We start from the raw sequence: 20,658 nt of genomic DNA on the forward strand, positions 1-20,658 counted from the left end.
GTCATTCTTATCGTTGTCATCGTCATCACGTTCGTCTCTGCTTCCCACGCGTCTTATGATCACCATGGAGAAGTGGCCAGCATCAGTGTAGTTAATAATGACAGTTCTTGTTCCGGAGTTGGCTGAGAGAACGGAACTTGTTTTGATTTTTGGTGATTGTATACTATGTACACTGCACTTTCCTCCTCCTCCTCCTCCTCCTCCTCCTCCTCCTCCTCCTCCTCCTCCTCCTCCTCCTGTCTCTTCAATGTATAGTTAATTTAAAATAGTTACCCAAACAGCCTAGTAAGGGCGGTAAGATGTTTGGTCTTCCTTTGTATTCCTCCTCCTCCTCCTCCTCCTCCTCCTCCTCCTCCTCCTCCTCCTCTTTCCTGTGTTGATTATGTCTGTCATGTTTTCTTACTGTCCTTGCTTCTGTCTCTCTCTCTCTCTCTCTCTCTCTCTCTCTCTCTCTCTCTCTCTCTCTCTCTCTCTCTCTCTCTCTCTCTCTCTCTCTCTCTCTCTCTCTCTCTCTCTCTCTCTCTCTCTCTCTCTCTCTCTCTCTCTCTCTCTCTCTCTCTCTCTCTCTCTCTCTCTCTCTCTCTCTCTCTCTCTCTCTCTCTCTCTCTCTCTCTCTCTCTCATACACAATTTATAACACCCTAACTAATCCCCACGTGATTATCTTCCTGTCACACACACACACACACACACACACACACACACACACACACACACACACACACACACACACACACACACACACACACACACACACACACACACACACACACACACACACACACACACACACACACACACACACACACACACACAGAATGCATTTTTCCTCTTCCTTGCATTTACTCAACCTTACACTTTTACGTACGTTACCCTGGATTCCTCTCACGTAGAGCTCTCACACCCGCTTCCGTCATTACCCCAGCCACTTGCCCATCACTAACACAAGCTATACTGTTGGGTCCTCTTCCCTCGCCCCGCTTCCTTCCTGCTGGCTCCGTTCCTCCCACGGTCTCGGCTGGACTCGTGTTTCCCTTGCTTGCAGGTGTATTGAGTTGGGTAGTGATGCAAAGTCAGGTAGTCAGGTAATAAAAGGCGCTGGTATTCTTTCTCTTCCGTCACTGAACTTGGGTTTTGTCTGTCTCTCTGATGTTTCTCAGTTCCTCTGGCGTGTTGTTCTAGAGGAGGATCAGTCATATCTTGTGTAGAGAAGCGTATTATATTGGTTTATTTATTCTGGTGGTGTTCTCACTCTTCCCCCACTGTGCTTGGTATATTCTCTCCTCTTTCTCTCTCTTTGATACGTCTCAGCTCCTCTGTCATGTGATGCTCATGTCATCGTGGAGAACTATCATTCGTAATTTGTATAGAGAAACGTACTGTATACATTTGTGGTGTTTCCTTTATTTATTTTGGTGCTGGTGTTCCTATAGTGCTTCATTTGTTCCTTCCACGTTATTGTTTCGAAAGTTACTTCACTCTTTCGTCTCTCTCTCAGTGGTGAACGCTGGAACTATCTACCTGTGTCTGTTTTTTCCTCCTTCCTGCGACATGGCATTGTTTTAGGAGGGTAGTATCAAGACACCTCCATTACCTCCATAGCTAAATTGGATTCTCAGACTTTTTGCGAGTGGCACGTTGAACTCTCTCTCTCTCTCTCTCTCTCTCTCTCTCTCTCTCTCTCTCTCTCTCTCTCTCTCTCTCTCTCTCTCTCTCTCTCTCTCTCTCTCTCTCTCTCTCTCTCTCTCCATTCCTTTTCCTCCTTAGCCGTTCTCACTGACTTACGGAAAAAAGAAAAATAGATCTAATCAGTGACGCTCTCTAGTGTACAGATTTTATTATTTTCGATGCGCGTCACGATGGCACAGGAACATATGGTTATTAGTAATGTTTGTGTGTACACGTTTAGTGTCATGCTAACGTCCTCCGCCATGAGTCAGTGACCTCACACGCGCACATTCACAGTCACACCCACGAGCGTTCCTTCACATTTCACTTTCAAGTAACTTTAAATCAACACGTGAAATTAGAAGCGTAAGTTTTTCCATGTAAAAAAAAAAAAAAAACCTAACTAACTGCAAAGAAAGTATATTGAAGCAGCTTTTTAGCTTCGTGTATTGAAGCAGAATCGTGTAAACATTTAAGATTCGCTGCCCACAAAACCCTCACCAGTGGTAGTAAAGCGCTGCCTCGCAACATCGTGGTCCATATTTTTAAACGTTTCGACGTCTTATCTCGTCTGCTCGTAACAGGCTCTAGTGGATGTTACTGAGGATTTCATGGCTGTTTTCACGATTGTAGTGATAGTTTAACAAGTGTTTTGTATCTTCAATGGGAAAGAAACACCCTTGAGAATCAGATTAATCATCTCTGTGGCCTTTGAAAATAGTCCTTTTGAGAGGTCCAACCATATCCTTTGCAATTCACGACTGTTCCCCATTACATCTTCTCCATCCCCACACTCCTTTCTCACATTCATAACACCTGTGTACAGTCTGTCTCACGTAGGATACCTCTCTTACACTTCACTCCTTGCTAGCTCTGTTAAAAGTGGTGCCATCCACCTGTACAGTCCGAGTTACTACAAAGCACTCATCACATTCTGGCCTGCCTGAATCACAGCTACGCAAGGTTTAATAAAGAACTTTGCCACTCAGCCAGCCAGTCAGCCCCTCAGCACAGTTTGTCTCTCAGCCACACCATCCACCACCGTCACCTTTTAGCCAGCACACGTATAACCATTCTGTGCCCTTCACACCCCTGGCCACTTGCTTGAGCCTCCCACACCCCGCCACCTCTAACCTTTTCCTGCCACACCTCACCTTGCTCTTGTGCCTTCATCTGCTGCATTAGTTGACTCATTAATCAGTCACCCTCTTCAGGTTCTTTTATAAACACACATGCACACACACATACATACACACATACATTATCCCTCCACTGCCCCGGTTAATTCAGATAAATATATGTGTCATGTAGAGAAACAAGATCACGGCTCGAACTTGCCCCTCTGAAGTGCCAGGGATTCTTTTCCTCCTGTGCCCTCCCTCCCGTGGTCCCGCCGCGCCGAGAGGGTTGGCTGCCCGCTCGTGTATTTGGAGTTTTGTATTCCTGTCAAGTAATATTTGTCGTTTGTTTGTCCTCAGGGAGAACAACTGCGAGATCGAGCGTAGGTGTGTGTCTTTCTCACCACTTTCCCGTCTTAGTGCCCGCCGCCTGCTCGGTGGGGCCTTCTGTAGTTAGTCGTGCTTGTGGTAGCCAGGTGTCTGTCTGTGGGCAACTGGAGGCATTTTGCAAGTGTTCTTTGTTGCACGTCCGTCTCTTATGTAACCCTCCCTGCATGGCTGCCTGCTATGTACAGTAAATTGCATGTGAATGGAGCAGTTGCCTCAAGACTTACTGGAGGCGAGGCTACGTTGGTGGCAGTGAAAGCGGTGGTGGTGGTGGTGGTGGTGGTGATGGTGGTGGTGGGTATTTGTATGGAAGTATGGAATGATCGCAGTGGAGGATGTACTGTATAGTGACAGGGTGGATGGCTTACTAAAAGGAGGGACATTCAATCTTGTGCCAGCAGCGTGACAATCTGTACTCTTCGCGGTGAATCTCAGTCATGTGGGAGAAAACATTCCTGCTCTCTTTCTTCCCCCACTGGAGATAAAGTAAATAAATAAATAAAGATAGTATATACAGTATCTGCTTGGATGATACGCCTCCACCACGCTCCTTCATAAACTCTCCCGTTCTTCTGTAACCACCCATGCCACTTGGGAAAGAGATAAAGAGATGTCTCACCACCCAAAAAAAAAAAAAAAAAAAGACACAGGAAGATACACACTTGCACCTTCAAATAATAACCACATATTACGACAGATTTAATTTGCTTTGCCTAAGTCAGGTAATTTGGCTTTAAAGGTTCAAGTGTAAAGCGGTGCAAGCAGACACCAGCTAGCAGTCAGATTTAATACCTTGTGCCGCTTAGTTGGTGTGCTGCACTGTTTCTGGGTGGCAGTGGTGAGGATGGTGAGGCTGCGTCGGGCCGTGAACACCGCAGAGGGAATGTTACAGCCACCAGGGTCGTCATGATAGATTATGATGAATTTTAGTCACTTCATTTGGTATATTTAGGAAATCGTGTTTGTCTGGTCATAGGTGCACGAGTTGCGCCCGCCTTGTTCCCACTTTTCGACACATTGTTATACTGATATTGAAGCTGTGACTGTAGCAGTGTGCCGGTGTTGTCCCTCAGTGGCCGTGACTCGGCAGCGACACCGGACACCGTAATGTGTAGGAAATCTCGTGATGGTTCATAAGTCGGTAAATGAAAAGGCGAAGCCGGTGTGACTTTTGGTCTTTCAGTTTAAAACCAAAGTTCAAATGTTGGGAGGTTTCCCAGAAATGAGCAGTATTGTCCGGTTGTGATTGTGACGTACGTTTTCATCATGAGCACTTTTCCTTATTAGTATCGTGGCTTCGCCTCGATGAGGAGTCGCCGTGAAGGCAAACTGGTCTGGCTGCATTTCACTGCTGCTTATTGTTCACGTCGCGTCGCTGCGTCGTAACACACGGGACATTAACGTAAGGGAGACGAATATGTGTCTCAGGATGTGCATTAGCAGAAATAGGTGATGATGGAGCCCCATTATCGACACAGGATAGAGATTATCGTGCTGAAGACTGCTGCTCGCTGTCTTGCGGTATACGAGAACCATGCATTAAACTGAATCAGTCAGTCGGCTTAAGCGATTCCATGGTATTGTAAAAGTTTATCTTAGTCATCGAGTTTGTTGTTTTAGACACACTCCAAGCGGAGAGAACCAAAGCGTTGCCTTGGAGACTGTGGGGTGTAGCAAGCAGTCATGGGGGATTGTGGGCATGGAGAAGTTGGTTGCTTGGAATAGCTGCCGGGAGTTAACAGTGGAGGAAGGGATGTTAGTGTCATCTGACAGATGTGTTATGATGGGCGGTTGTTTTATAGCTAAACGTAAATCTGAGTTGCTCTTCTTGAACTGGTTGGTTGAAGGTAAAACGTGCGACCAACGTAATAGTGCTACATTCACGCCTAGGACCACAATACATAATAACTCGAGTCAAGGTCATTGTTTTGTGTAGCAATAGTATTACTGGCAGCAGTAGTGGTAGTAGTAGTAGTAGGATTAACAGTAGTATTGTAGTAGTAGTAGTAGTAGTAACAGTAGTAGTAACAGTAGTAGTAGCAGTAGTAGTAGTAAGATAGTTGCATTACCATGATGTTGCTCGGATGCAGTAAGCTTAGCCAGTTACTTGAAAGGCAAGGTTGGTTCGGACTGATTATTACATTTGACTTTGAATATATACTGAAAACTAAAAGAGCTAAAAATACAAAATATAGTTTACTATACACTTGTCAGGGTGAGATTGGTTCATAGTAATGTGGTGTGCGTTTCATTTATAGCTAGCATCATGTAGTGAGTGAAGTCAGCAGGCGTCATTGGTTAGTGCGGAATGTAGTGACGTGAAAGACGAGGAGAAGGAAAAGTGTGATGAGAAGGTGGTGTGTCTTTGTGGTGCCGAAGTGCTGATGGCGCGCACGTGGTGACTGCGGTTCTGCAAGGCTTAAGGTGCTTGAGTGAACCACGGGGAGACAGGGGGCGTTAAGCACATTACTTAACCTGCTCTTGTAAGGTGCTGTTGTAAGACACAGTACAGTCGTGAAGTTTAACATTAACGTGGCACACTTCTAACAACCATTTCTCATTTCCTCTCAGTCTGTAATCCCTTGACCTATTGACAGTCTTACAAAGCCTGACAATTTAAACATTTCAAGCAGATCAGAAGATGTAAGGTAGCTGAGGAAACAAAGAAATACAGTGAAAATGAGTGTACGCTGTCACTCAAATCTATGGCTGCATCTGGATCAATTTGTTGGCATAAGGTTGCGTATCTTGTAGTGAAGGTTCTCCAGCAGTCCTCGGGCATGCCTGGCTTGGTGGTGTCTGTCGGGTGACGGGATAGCATGGGGTATTGTTAGTCCGGGGCACCTGTTGCGGGCAGGTTGTGGCCGCTGCCAGATGGCTGATGACCTTAACGTTGTGGTGGGTGCGGGTCATCACCTGGGGCCTCCGTCAGCTGGGTGCTTGCTTGCTCCGGTAGGTCGTAAGTGCTTCTTTACGTTGTGTTGTTCATGTGCCTCTGTTTAGTGCTTTATTTCAATGCCGACGTTTCTTTCTTTATGTTTTTTTACTTGTCATTTTGTATGTGGCAGTGTCCGCATTGGTACTAATTGTCAAGTTAGGCTTTGTGAAGTGTGTTCAGTGGAGCTAGCTGTCTTTTCGGGGAAGGGCAAGGAACAGGCATGCTAGTCCGGCAGTACTTTGGTGTCCCCTCGTCACTCTTGAGCTCATAAATGACATTGAACAGATTCAAAAGCAGAATATTATGCCTAGTATTGTTTTTTTTTTAGCTTATATTTATATTTCATGTGTGAATGTAAATACTAACTTGATTCCATCGTTTTTGGATGCAGGGAAAACCACTGCGAGATCGAGCGTCGGCGTCGGAACAAGATGACGGCGTACATCGCGGAGCTGAGCGACATGGTGCCCACCTGCTCCGCGCTGGCTCGCAAGCCTGACAAGCTCACCATCCTGCGCATGGCGGTGGCCCACATGAAGGCCCTCAGGGGTGAGTATGCTTCCTTGACTCTGCTCTCTGTTTCTTTCAGTATATTTCTCCTGTCATACAATATCCTGCCAGCTTTCTCAGTATTACATCGTCCTCCCTCCTCTTTGTACTCCTTCCCTTCATCCTTCCCTCCCTTTACTCAGATATTCTCTCTTTAGTTTCTCAGTATAGATGTATTTTTACTTGCAACTTTCAACACTTCAACACAACATTTCTTTAGGGTGTTAGGTAGCATTAATGTTTTGACTGGTGGCGTCAGTCTGGCCCACTGTCAGGATTGCCTCGAGGTATCTTTCCTGTGACCGCTGCCAGTATGTTGTTCACTTCTAGTCAGGTCCATGCATCCCTACACTTGCCAGTGTGTCCCAGGACTAGTAGGCCACCCAGCTGTTAGTGCCACTCGCCTGTTGCACCTCTTAGTGCCACGCACGTGCATCATCATGTCACTGCCACTCACGTCCACTGCCACTCACCACGCCCTCACCCACCTGTGTTCACGTGTCTTGCCTGCATTCAGTGGTGCTCTGATCCTTCGGAAGCACAAATGTTCAAGGCTGTGCCGGACGAAGGGTGGGTAAGGGTGTAGTGAAACGTCACCTCACTGTTGCTGTAAAAATCTCAAGCCCTTTCAATGCTAATTTGCACTACCGTGCAATATATATATATATATATATATATATATATATATATATATATATATATATATATATATATATATATATATATATATATATATATATATATCGAATGGAGAAAGACTTTTGGGATCTGAGTATCTTTGTGGTGTCAAGTACAAACGGTGTGAGTGAGGCTCGGTGCTCCGTGATGTTCCCCCCCGGCCAGGCTGCACCTGAGCGTCACGCCGCGGTGCCATGAAGCAGTGGGAGACCAGGAGATTCTCCATGCCGGGTTACTGCATTCCCCATTGTTTGTTCAGAGTGAATAAGTGAGTGTGGTACCACCGTGGGAGCCGAGAGCAGTGCGTGTGCCAGTGAAGGGCCGCGGGCAGAGTCAGATGAAGAACACTGCCCGGGCAGCTGTGTCGTGGTCGCCACTGGCCACGGACACTCCACTTTCTCAGGCCCGGCAGCCCTGCCTCCTCTCTCGCAGTGCTTGCCTGCACCTCCTGTGACCTGCTTCAGCCTTCCACTGCTGCAGTCACATGATACTCTCCACTCTGCCTTCCTCAGACCCGCAGCAGCAAACGCCACTGACGAACATGTACCACAGTACTCGTAGAACAAAAGCCTCGTGTTATTCCGCAGTTATGCGTCGGTTGGCAACACTTCTTTTTCCCCAAGATGGCAAGCGCTATTCTTGCTTTTATCTCTCTCCGCCAGCTTATCCCTATTTTGGCGCCTGTGGGACTCGTGGACCACTATTTCCTCAAGCCCTTTCCGATAGGCAAGTGAAGCCAAAACCGTTCAACTTGTTGTTGATCTCTAAAACCAGACGCGTTCAAACCAAGTTGAAACATTTATAACTTCTGCATCGAGGGAACGACATGGATCTAAATACTGTTGAATGATGCATTGCCTTAGTGTTATGCTGCGAGGAGCTGTGATGATGGTGGTGGCTGCCACGGTCTGGGCGGGCTGGAACGGGCTGGGTAAGGCAGCGTGATTCTGGCTGCCTTCTCTCTCTCTCTCTCGCTCCTCGGCTCCCACGTAAGGGTTGGTGCGCCTGATACTGCCAGCGATGTCCATACATTATCATTACGTGCAATGCCTTTGTGGGAAACTTCCAGTCGTTCGTGAATTTGAAATCGCGCTAGTAATGTGAACAAGAAAATGTGATTAATATAAAAAAAAAAGTAAAAAAAAAACCGTAAAAATTGTAATTATTTGATTATTACCGTTTTTAGACTCGCTCGTTTTGTAATATATTTGTTTTGTGTTATATTTCGTATTCTGCCAAACTGAATACCACCTCATATATTTGTCAAACTGAACACCACCTCTATGTGTGGAAACGAGCAGGTCACATAAAGAAAGCGTTGTGAAGCCTGAGAGGACGTGGACGAGGCCTGGCGGACGCGAGAGGCAGTGTCCCTTAAGGCTGAGGTTGGGATATAGTAGATGACGGTTTCTTTTGTCTTGTTTGAGGTTCGTGCCGGGGAGGAGCGGGTTGGGGGCTGGCCGCACACCACCTGACTCCCCGGGATTCATCACCTCGCCAGTAATTACAAAGCAACACGGCCTTTGAGAAGCAGTTAGCTGATACGTGCATATTGAGTACTGAACAGACTACGGGAGTTGTCTATTACTGCTAAACACAACCATGAGAAACAAAGCAAAGGTCAAATGAGGTTGATATTCAGCTTGATAGTTTGTACTGCATTGGGAAAGAATAACTAATGTGATAGAGAGGAGTAACAAGAGTGTACGATAGGAAAATACGCGCAATTATTGAATATTGAGTAAACATACAAGAAAACAGGCACACGTGATCAAGACTACTACTAAAGTGTGTGGAAGTTATTGCTCTATCGACTTATCAAAGAGACTGAGGGCATAGGCCACAAGAAATGGGAGGAGGAAAACCTCATTCATCATATCCCTCAGGAAAAGAAAAAAAAAAAAAATAAATAAATAAAATAAATAGTTGATCATTGAAAGAATTTAAAAGTTAGCTTATGTTCTTGTGGGTTCATGATGGAGGACGTGTCGCACCCACCGTCGCAGCCACCGTCACACCCACCTCCAGGTCTGAGGGTGACCGGTGAGCAGCGCTGCCTCTGCCACCCACTCGCTGCCCGCCCTTGGTTTGGTTGGTTAGGTTGAGCGCCAGCCGCGATAGCTTCTTATAGACTGATTCAAGTCACGCGTTTGGCATGAACACCTGCTGAATGAATCTCTCTCTCTCTCTCTCTCTCTCTCTCTCTCTCTCTCTCTCTCTCTCTCTCTCTCTCTCTCTCTCTCTCTCTCTCTCTCTCTCTCTCTGTGCATACGTTATATAAATATGGTTAACGTAATGGGAGGAATGAACATGATGGCTGGGAGTGACGATGTATCTGTAAAGCAAAGCAATAGTTACGGATATTGATATTCTAAGGCTGATGTTCCCTCTTGCGGATTTTTATGTATTTTCCTATTTTTTATTGTTATTTGCACAAGGGCGGAGGACCCAAGGGCAAAAATAAATTCAGGAGAGAAAGAAAGGCTCCGTTTTTTTTTTTTTTTTTTTTTTTATTTAGGAATGTTCTATATATTTTTTTTTTTTCAGGCCGATATTTTGAACGAATCTTTTCCTCTTAATTTTGTTGTGTTTACATAGTGGTACTCCTGGACATATTTAAAAAATACATATACACTAAAAGTTTATACCTATGTCGCCAAACTTATGTAAGGTCTCAGTGATACGCCCATGAAATAATTTACTGACTGGAATTATACATAAGCAAAATTAAGCAAAATTAGATGTACGCATTTATAGAGTCACTACATATTGTGACTCAAAAACCTGCATCAGAAATTTGCCCAGTGTTCACAATCTCGTGTAAGTTCACGTGCATTTCTGAAGAGATGGATACCTAGCTCAGTTCTTCCTCTGGACTGAAATAATTGTGTTGATGCTGGTCGGCCCGGCTTGTGCAGGATGAGTCGATCGATACTTGTTACATTCCGTCGATAATAAGGTCACGAGATGGCGCGCGCGCGCGCGCACACACACACACACACACACACACACACACACACACACACACACACACACACACACACACACACACACACACACACACACACGGTCGGAATCTAACTTTTCATTTGTTTTACTGTATTTAAACTCACTCATTCCTTCCTTTTTTCGCTAAGTTTTCGCCATTGACAGTGGACATACTCATAAACTCGCGGTGTTGAAGGCCACTGCTATATGAACTGTGAATCAATTAAAGTGCCGTCCTTATCTATACCTTGAGTGAGTCTGGTAATAGTGTAACAGTGCGTGCTAGATATCGTGTTCCTGAGTGTAATAATGAGTAAGATATCAGTGTTCAGCGAAAGCCGGGGAAAACTTGAAACATTTCCTTATTAGGCGCAGCAGCACATCGCCACCTTGCTCCTCAGTAACTAAATCTCTTTCGCACCGACACGGATGTTGAGAAAGAAGTTGCCATCCTTCGGGTTCGCGTTAAGAGATAAGTAACGATTGGTCTTGCACCACGAAGCATGTCCCCGAGGAGGCGGTGAGTGGAACGAATTCTAAGGGGTGTGCACTCAGCTTCCAGGAGTCCCGGGCCGGCGGCGGTGTCACTCCTCGCTTACCTCTGCTGTCCTCACTCTTGTTTCATTGATCCTCTACTTCCTTATTTAGTGGGGGAAGAAATAGGCTAAAAAGAGAAAACACTGGCTAACTGTAACGGCCGCAGTGTTGCCCGGAGCTTGCTTCCTCTTAAGTAAATCGTGACTGGCACAGGGTGGTGCAGAAGGTTACGGCGTGGTGGTCACACGGCGCTAGATCATATCTGGGAGTGTTGTTGCTGAACATTTTATGATTTATTTGTATCTTGCATTCGTTTGTACATATCGTTACGTAACTGCAGTGATGTTCATGAAGGTGTAACGTACAGTGTGTAGCTGTGGCTTAGTAGCACAAACTTCTTGTGCACAGCTGTGCGCGCTCTCCCACTACCTGTGCTGCGATGCGATGTGTAGCGCTGCGGACCAACTAATGAATTAATGTGTATTTAATTGTCACAGTCATAACCTTTGCAGTTTGTTATCTCAACTCTGATTTAATTGTGTATTTAATGTAATATCAGATGATGTCGGGCGGGAAAGGATGGCTTGTGTCGCCGGCACCGGCGCTGCTGCCCGCTGTGTTTGCTGAGGCGATACTTATTATTTTATCATTGTTGTCATATTTTATAAATATCACACACACACACACACGCGTGTGCTAGTATATGAGCAAATAAAAAGTTATACACACCTTAGTAATGCATTAGATTCTTGATTATCTTTGTTGAAGTGTTCTGTTAGAATGTTTGGAAGAGGCGGGTTGGTTTGCGGTGAAGGAGGCTGTCTGTGCCGCTGCCCCACCTTGGCTGGGGAGCGGCAGGCAGCAGCGGGCTGGCCACGCCACGCTGAGCCATACCCTGAAGCTGCCTTCGCCGGGTTCACCGCCGCCAAAACATTTTTGTCGCTAGTGATACATTTGAACATTTATCCATAACCGCTAACAAAAATTACTGATAAAACAACGGATAATAATTTTTAAAAATATGACGCCGTTTTGAAGCCGAGACTTCAGGTGCACAGCATATCACCGCGGTAAGTTGGCTAACATTGCGTTGCGTCACAAAGTCTCATGGGAACAATAATATAACTTAGAACATGAAAAAATAAGGGAAGCTGCAAGACGCCGTGAGGCCTACGCGTGGCAGCCCAATATTAAATATACCTATCTGTTTCCACCTGTCGTCTTAATGCAAAAGGAGTAGATGCAGTACACCATTGTGCAGCTGGCCATCATCATCGCCACCGTCACCATCACCATCACTGCCACTATACATTCACCATTACAAAGATGGGAGGGAAATGCACCATAGAAGACACTAGTTACTTTGTACCTGTATTGATATACTAAATGTTATACACACCCAGGCAATTTAGTCCAGCGCGTTACTGGCAGTAACATTTAGTATAAACAAATTTCACTGTCTAGAGTGGTACTTACAGTACATGTACGTATATTAAGTCAAATGCAAAAAATACTGTAATCACATTTTCATAGTGATGTCATTTGAATGATCCTAGGAAAGTTAGCATCACATCCTTATTGTGATTAACTTAGTGCACAAATACTTACTGAAGTCTTTTGAGGCAGACATTTTAATAAAACTGCACATTTTTTTTCATTCCTAGCACTACAGGCAATCACGCAGCATGCAGATATCAGCAGATGCAATATACACATGATATGATTGCATAAAAAGTCCTAGGCATTAGAGTTGTAAGACATACCTCACTTAACTAGCATTTTCTGTGGTGCCCCGAGCATGACTGGAAGTGTGTTTTACAGGTATGGAGGTTACCAACGGCAGTGGAATGGGTAAGCAGTGGCCCCGTAGTGTGCATAGAGTGCTCCCTCATGGATTGGTTTGTCAGTCCTGCTTAACTGCTTACATTTCCTCACGTATTCCTTGTTCCTCACAAAGTGTGAGGACCTATGTCAACTCTCCTCCCTTGCCCCTGTCCAGCTTCACTGTGTTCACTTGAGCCACAGGGCAGGCAGTATGTATGTGCATATCATCACTCTCCATTCAGGTAGTTCTGTCTCTGGGACTGGTGCTTGCTTAGTCAGATAGACATATCGTTAGAGTGAAGTTTTAGTTATGGTATTTGTTTCTTGGTGCTGTACATTGAATACAAGTTTGCCAAATCAGACCATTGAGTGGGAGTACACTTTGTGCTAATTTTTTTATTAGTTTTATTGGATCTATCTAGTTACAGTTTCTCCAAAATTTTATCACATGTAACATTTGCTAAGAATAAAACCTTTAGTGTATATATATTTTTTTTTCATAGTAATTGCACTAGATAAGTTGCATTCACATACAGTAATGAGTTAGTGTTAATGTTAGCTGTCAGATGCTACATCAGTGCATTGTGTTGTGTGAATGGGTGTGGAAAATAGTAATGGTTTGTGTGCATGATAAAAGCCTGCATACTATGTATATTTACACCTTCATCATCTGTTTTCCTTTCATGGTGTGGCTCTTGTATCACACACACACACACACACACACACACACACACACTATGGCAATCATTGGAATCATACTTGTTGGTGGTGGTACAGATTTGCACACAACACAGCAGGCATTGTTACACATTTCTTCTCTTCCACTTCTGCTTTCAGACTGTTGGCATGAGCCTCGCTGTAGAGGTGATCTCATGTTTGATGGGGCTGTGGTTCAGGATTTGCTGTCAGGGTGGTGGTGTTGCACGTGTGGCTGTGTTATCAGTGAAATGCTCTCACACCATTTGTCTGTCTTATTCTTTCTACTTTTTTCTGCTAAACTTTTCTGCTCATATAATGGTCTTCTGTACTAAGGAGAATCTTTCCTCACTGTGGATAACTTTCGCATGATTTAACAAGTTTGAGAGGTGGCTCAGCAGCCTCCAGTCTGCAGGTCATCTTGATGCCACTCGCTCAGCTTCTGTAGTATATTTTCATGAAAAAAAAAAAAAAAAAAAAAAAGGCTACATCTACATTTGTTATTTCATTATTAAATGCAGTATTAGTGATTACTAGATTTATAAGTACATGTAAAGAGAATTGTTATAATAGTTTTTTTTTCAAATCCTGGGTTCAATCTTTATCTTATAGACTTATGAGTGGTGCAGTTTGTAATGATAGAAGTATTAGTTAGTTTATATTACTGTACTATCCAGAATTAGGTCTTTTTAGTTCATTATACTTTAAAGAGATTGAGAGGTTGCCATGTGGTTGTGAGAAATTGTGAGGAAGGTGGGTGTGTCAACAGTATGAGGCAATGTACAGTGATGTGCACTTCTGTATGGGGCTTATTGATGCTGCATGTCACTGTAAACATCTTCAGCATTGCCAGGTCATGGATGGCAAGCCAGCAGCAGCTGAGGGAACTGTTGGGGTGGTGTGTTAGGGAACACAGGATTCATGGCATTATTCATTGATTTTTAACATTTCCCAATGTAATGCATATTTTAATGTTTTAGGTAAAGTTTTCTTTTTAGGATTCTTACTTTTAATTGGAAATTCTGATATCTTAAATCAGGGCAGTATTTTTTTATTGCAACTTAAAAAATTTGTGAATTGGTGAGTCATACTCATAAGTCATGGCTTGTATATACATACTTTTTCTCTAAAATAACTGTATGCTTCTAGTGCAAGACAAAGCCTTACTCATTATTGGGGTAGATGAACCATATGTGTTGACACACAAGTTAGTTTGTTTCTTACTATTTTCAAAGCTTGGGTGGCATTAGTACACTACAAAATATGAAAAATAGTATTCACATATGATACATACATATATTTATAGCATATAAAATGAGAATTTACTCTATGCTTGTGAGGGTGAGGGACAACTGAGGCAGCAATCAGGTTCTCTTCAACTTCAGTCTTTGTTGAGTCATTCACATGAACAACATTCTTTTTTTAACTACTAGAATTTTTTTTAAGAATTAACTTTTTAAATTTATTTCCTCAGTTCAGTTGCACCACTCACTGAGCATGCTATATATTCTCCATTGTGATGTAAAAAGATTGAAACATTAATTTCCTTTGGTTTATATGGCTGTTTCATGCTTGCTAGATAAGACTGTGGTTGGATTTTCCATAGCTAAAACACTGAAGCTCTTCTCTCTCTGTTCAGAACAACATTATTCTACTCAGTGCATAATCTTTCAGGAAAGGAAGCAGTAAAAAGACTTGAAAATGAATAGATAACGGTGAATCTGTATTTATTCTTGCAGTTTATTCATTCATATTATTGCTGCTGTTATTTGATTCAGTTAGGTAGTTGTCCATAATTTACTACCTTGGGTGTAAAGATCTACCTGTTGATCGAAGTGTGTGATCTTTGGTGAATGATTTGCTGAGCTTTTGGAGTATTCACAATAGAAGTGGTAGTGAAAGCACTTTGTAAATGTCCATAAGACAAGACACTTAAATGGCAAAATTTTTTTTCAAATCATATACCAACAAATCTTTATTTTCACTCAGCTTAATTTGATTTCTTTTTTTGTTTTCTTTTCCCTTTTGAATTAAGAACTCATTTGTAGTATCTTCCTCACAAGGGATATAAGAGATTTTTTAAATGTGTGTGTGTGTACTTAAACTAATGTATTGCAGTACACATATGTAAGTGAAATATGTTTCATCACATTCGTGTGTGTGTGTGCGTGTGTGGGTGTGGGTGTGTGTGTGTGAGAGAGAGAGAGAGAGAGAGAGAGAGAGAGAGAGAGAGAGAGAGAGAGAGAGAGAGAATCATATACTCATTCGGTTATTTCCTTCAGGAACAGGAAACACCAATGCAGATGGCACCTACAAACCCTCCTTTCTTACTGACCAAGAACTGAAACACCTAATTCTTGAGGCTGCCGATGGTTTTCTCTTTGTGGTTGCCTGTGACACGGGGAGAATCATTTATGCCTCTGATTCAGTCACTCCAGTCCTTAATCAGCCACAGGTGAGAATCAATAATTGACTTTTTTTTTTTATCAACCCCACCATATGCTTTCTGTGGGTCCATGAAGGTTGAGCTAGGGAAGCTTAATGATCTCAGTGATAACCTTCTCTCCTACAAGGAATTATCTTTTAATTCCCCCAGAGGAGACCCAGTAGTAACAATTTAGTTTTCGATGATAGGTATTCTTATTCTTTACAACCACCATCAGCAATATGCATCCTCTAACCAACACCATTTCAGAGTGACTGGTTTGGGTCTAGCGTGTATGATCACGTTCACCCTGAGGATGTGGACAAGGTTCGGGAGCAGCTCAGCACACAGGAGCCAGCCAACCAGGGCCGCATTCTGGACCTCAAAACTGGCACTGTCAAAAAGGAGGGACACCAGTGTAAGTATCCATGGGGTTTCACAAAAAATCTTATATTTTCAAACTTTTGGAAGGAAACATGATTGATTGTTAATTAACCTGCCTTAGTTACCACAGAATTACCTATTTTCTTAGTATAAGTATTTTATATTGCTACATGAATTATCAGATAGGTTCAGTGTGACAAAAAATGTTTCTCATGTCTGGTAAATTTTAGCATTGAAAGTTTTACTTATTCTGACATCATGATGTATATTTGTTTATCATTTGTGGTGGAGACTCACTTCATTATCTTAATCATGTAATTTTACAAAGTATTTTGAGGTTTCTACAGCATATTCTGTACTAAACAGCATTGCAGGGTGCTCATTTTCATGATAGTATCTGGTGTTCATGTTTGTGGCAAATGGTAATGGCTGATTCTGTTTGTAGAAGGTTGTCACATGTTCATTTAGACCATAATCTTTTGTTTGTATGTGTGTGACATGTTTAACTTTTCTTCATTACGTTTTGTGATGTCATCCTGTAGCTTCAATGAGGCTGTGCATGGGGTCCAGGAGAGGGTTCATCTGCCGCATGAAGGTTGGCAGTGTCACACCGGAGAACATGAATTCTGGTCACCTGAACAGATTACGACAGAGAAACTCCTTAGGACCAGCAAATGATGGACACAATTACGCTGTTGTACATTGTACAGGATACATTAAGAATTGGCCTCCAACTGGTGTTCAAGTAAGTTAAAAGTGTCTCTTCATCTAACCCACCATTTTCATACATTGGGCACAGGAATGCTCTCTTGGTGAATGATCCTTTTCTCTCTTAACAAGTTCTGGAGTGCAAAAATTAGTGTCTGTGCCAAAATAATTATTTTAACTTATTGTCATATATTTAGCTCTGTGTGAGGGTCAGTTGTGCTGCTTACTTGTGTGTCTCTGCATCAGAATACAACAGTATCACTGATTTATCCCAACAGATTCAGTCTTCTTTCTCATCTGATGTGATCAGCTGACAATAGTGATAAATGAAAGTAACATACACCATGGGAGCAGTGTTGATGAGTCATGTTTTGGTGTTAGGGAAAGGTTTTGATGAGACAGATTGCCTTCATCTCTATCTGGTTTAGATGTGTTGTGTAGGTAAATTATTCTTTAATAATGTGCTTTCCTTGCCCTGTTAAGATGGACCGAGGTGAGGAGGAGGCCCATGGAGCTTCTCATTGCTGTTTGGTGGCCATTGGACGCCTTCAAGTTACCTCAACCCCCAATACATCAGACCTCATGGGATCAAACTCACAAAATGGTGAGTAAACTGGCAAATATTGGTTTACTGTAAAGTCTTTTGGCATTCAGTTTTATCTTTCCTTATTAATTGATTCCATGTAAGATGCTATGAGTTTCAATATTGATTTCAAGGACAATTATGTTAGTTATTTTAGTGATCTCAGCAACCAACATGAGTTTTCTATCCATTTTACTATTTATGCTTTGAAGCTAATAATTTGTCTGTGTACCAAGATGAGATCCACCATAAAGGAGGGCAGCCAATACAAGTTTTCATGTCTTGGTTCATTATAAGAAGAAAAAAGGAAAAATAAAAAGGGGGCAGGATCTCCAGTTCTTGTTTTATGTATGATGCCCACCTCAGTTTTAGATTATCCCAAATTGCACTGATGCCACACACACATTTGAAGCACACTGTAATTTTTTTTTTTTTTTCTCTCTCCAGAGTTCATATCTCGTCATGCAATGGATGGAAAGTTCACCTTTGTTGACCAGCGTGTGATGACAGTGTTGGGATACTCTCCTCAGGAACTACTAGCCAAGCCTTGCTTTGATTTTTTTCATCCAGAAGACCAGACCCACATGAAAGAAAGCTTTGACCAAGGTAAGGAGAATGTTGTGATAACAGTCAGAGTATTTAGATCACCTGAGTAATGGCTGTTGATTCTGTAGTGGAGAAAGAAACTTACTTTTAAGACAGATCCAGTTGTGTCACTACTATTTGCCCTTACCATTTGTCCATTGATCAAATGTGCCATAGGTTTCCAGTTGTTTTGAAATAATTCCCTTTTCTTAAGTAGTGTTGGTCATTGCTTTACTATTGATGGTTGTACTTTGAGTGATTTTAAGGATTTGCAGGCAGATGTTGCAGGGACAGGCATTAAGTTTATGCTTTTTTGCTCATATATCTCTTTTTCCCTTTTTTTTTTTTCTAGTCTTGAAACTGAAAGGTCAGGTGATGTCTGTCATGTATCGGTTCCGAGGAAAGAACCGAGAGTGGGTGTGGCTCAGGACCTCAGCATTTGCCTTCCTCAACCCATACACAGATGACATTGAATACATTGTGTGTACAAATACTGCTGCAAAGTAAGTTTATAATGTCAAGTGTCAAAGATTTTACAGTTCATCAAGCTGGTGGACCTTAAAATGTAATGTGTAATGTACATTATGGTGGTAGGTGATGTGTGAGCCATCAAGTATATATAGTACTGAAGATTGTAACTTAGATGAGCAATGGATATTCTTCTCATGCTTACTGAGCATTTTATTTCTCTTGGTCTTATTTTTTCAAAGACACCTTGCATGTACAAAAGAAGGACTTTATGTGAGCTCCATGTGATTTGGATAAGAAATTCTGAACAAGGTTTAGATGAAAATATGCCCTAAGCTAATTGATGTATTTTTGTTCCAGGACAATACAGAGTGGAAGTGAAATGAGTGGTAGCATTTCAGAGCAGCAAGAAGTCAGCTCACTGAACACTCAGTATTCCACACATCAACCAGGGTTAGAGTATTCTTTACAACGACAACGTGAACTTTACCCACACATGATTCAGTCTCACATTCACAGTAAGTTATCATTCTGTGTTAGGCAACTTTCATGAACTTCATCTGTGTGTAACTTATTAATGGAAATGCCTATGGATTGGTTTTAATGGTCACCTATATGAATCTATCAAAGAAATAATATGCCTAGAGTATTCCATTCACAATAACTGGCCTACTTTTAACTTCATTATATCTAGAAGGGGAAAAAATTGTGCCTTAAAATGGGAAGAAGGAGGAAGGGTCAAGCATGTAACATGGTCTTTGTGATGAATAGATTTACGACTTTAAAATTCTACATCTCATATCATTATTTGTTGTTTTTGTCCAGCAGGCACAGGAAGGCCAAGCAGTACTCAGGGAGTGTACAGTGGGTATGAGGCAAATGCTTCCCCCTTGGCAAGCTTCTCCCCAAGCACTCCACAGGCAACCCCTCTCACTACCACCCAGGCATCCTCCAGCATCTCCCGCATCACCAAATCCTCCTCCCCACCAACTACAGCACATCCTCCAACATGGACAAATGCCCATATAAGACAGGTATGAAAACTAGGGAGCTTCACTCTGTTGCTATAGAAAAAAATATAATGGTCCAATTTCATCATGCAAATTCCACTGGTATAGCAAAGTCAGTACTTATCATTAGTTATTACATGATCATCCAGCATCCTTACATGGCTCAAAAATCCTGAATACTTGATTTATGAAAGTTAACAAGACTCTTTATACAAATCACAAGAATATTTTAGATATGACAAATAGAATTATAGAAATGAAACTAGTTCTTATATTCCATGATATATTTGTTAGTGTGTTTGCAATGCTTCACTGTTATGCTTCCAGGGTGAGGGCTACAGCTACCCCAGTAACATGAGTCCTTCCCGCTCTCCATCTGCTCCCTCATACACACCTCTCAGCTCCACTAGCCGCTCCCTCCCCTCATACACCTCAGCTGCTCCATCCTCTGGTAAGTAAGCAGTTATGTACCACAGAAAATACATATTGATTGAAAAGCATATCGGCAACTGGAGTTTACTAAATATTCAGTGTCTTATGACTGACAAAAGTTGGTAAGCAAAAATAGTTTCTTTTCCTGATATCACTGTGCATTGGAGCCTGAAAGTAGAGTGTGGGGATGGTATAATGAGAGAAATGAAAACAGAGACTGTGTATATTGGATTTAAATGGTAATTTTACAAATTGCTGTTTAACACAATCTGCAGGAAGAGATAATGACCAGAAAAAAGAAAAAAAAATTGAGAATGTGAAGAAGTGTCTAAAAATCAGAAGTTAAGGGTTGATGTAAATGGAAATTAACTAATGGTATTTGAAGGAAGTAGAGGAGAAATTAATTTTGAGGATCTGTATAGAGTAAGAGTTTGATGGCCATAGTAATGTGAAATTAGACTGAATGGAGAAAAAAAGGAGAACTACATGAACTCTAGTATAGATATAATATAGAAGAGGGGATGTAGGAGTAAGGAAAGAGGGGAGGGAGATGGAAGTATGGGTGATGGTAAATTGTGAGCAAGTGTCAACAGACTAGAGGCTAAAGAAGTGGAAAACTATCTGTTCAGCCACATGTGTACAATTCCACAAGCTCTTGACTGCTTCATAACATATTATGTA

The 20,658-nt window shown here is 42.4% G+C and overlaps 1 protein-coding gene across 23 annotated transcripts in view; it reads left to right on the forward strand.

Moving 5' to 3' along the window:
- The window catches only part of LOC135111254 (aryl hydrocarbon receptor nuclear translocator homolog), a 114,244-nt gene that overhangs the window by 86,990 nt on the left and 6,596 nt on the right, over positions 1–20,658 (forward strand). For 8 of the 23 annotated variants that reach the window (XM_064024459.1, XM_064024460.1, XM_064024444.1 and 5 more), the window contains 12 exons: positions 3,146–3,172; positions 6,502–6,659; positions 12,684–12,713; positions 15,665–15,837; positions 16,078–16,225; positions 16,734–16,936; positions 17,383–17,503; positions 17,930–18,088; positions 18,420–18,570; positions 18,896–19,053; positions 19,361–19,569; positions 19,873–19,996. In XM_064024459.1, the coding sequence (XP_063880529.1) occupies positions 3,146–3,172; positions 6,502–6,659; positions 12,684–12,713; positions 15,665–15,837; positions 16,078–16,225; positions 16,734–16,936; positions 17,383–17,503; positions 17,930–18,088; positions 18,420–18,570; positions 18,896–19,053; positions 19,361–19,569; positions 19,873–19,996 (1,661 nt within the window). Of the gene's footprint in view, positions 1–3,145; positions 3,173–3,452; positions 6,125–6,501; positions 6,660–12,683; positions 12,714–15,664; positions 15,838–16,077; positions 16,226–16,733; positions 16,937–17,382; positions 17,504–17,929; positions 18,089–18,419; positions 18,571–18,895; positions 19,054–19,360; positions 19,570–19,872; positions 19,997–20,658 lie in introns of those variants that run through there. The other 15 variants (XM_064024461.1, XM_064024462.1, XM_064024450.1 and 12 more) reach the window with 8 other exon arrangements.

This window comes from Scylla paramamosain, chromosome 21 (genome assembly GCF_035594125.1).
Source record: "Scylla paramamosain isolate STU-SP2022 chromosome 21, ASM3559412v1, whole genome shotgun sequence".
NCBI lineage: Eukaryota > Metazoa > Arthropoda > Malacostraca > Decapoda > Portunidae > Scylla > Scylla paramamosain.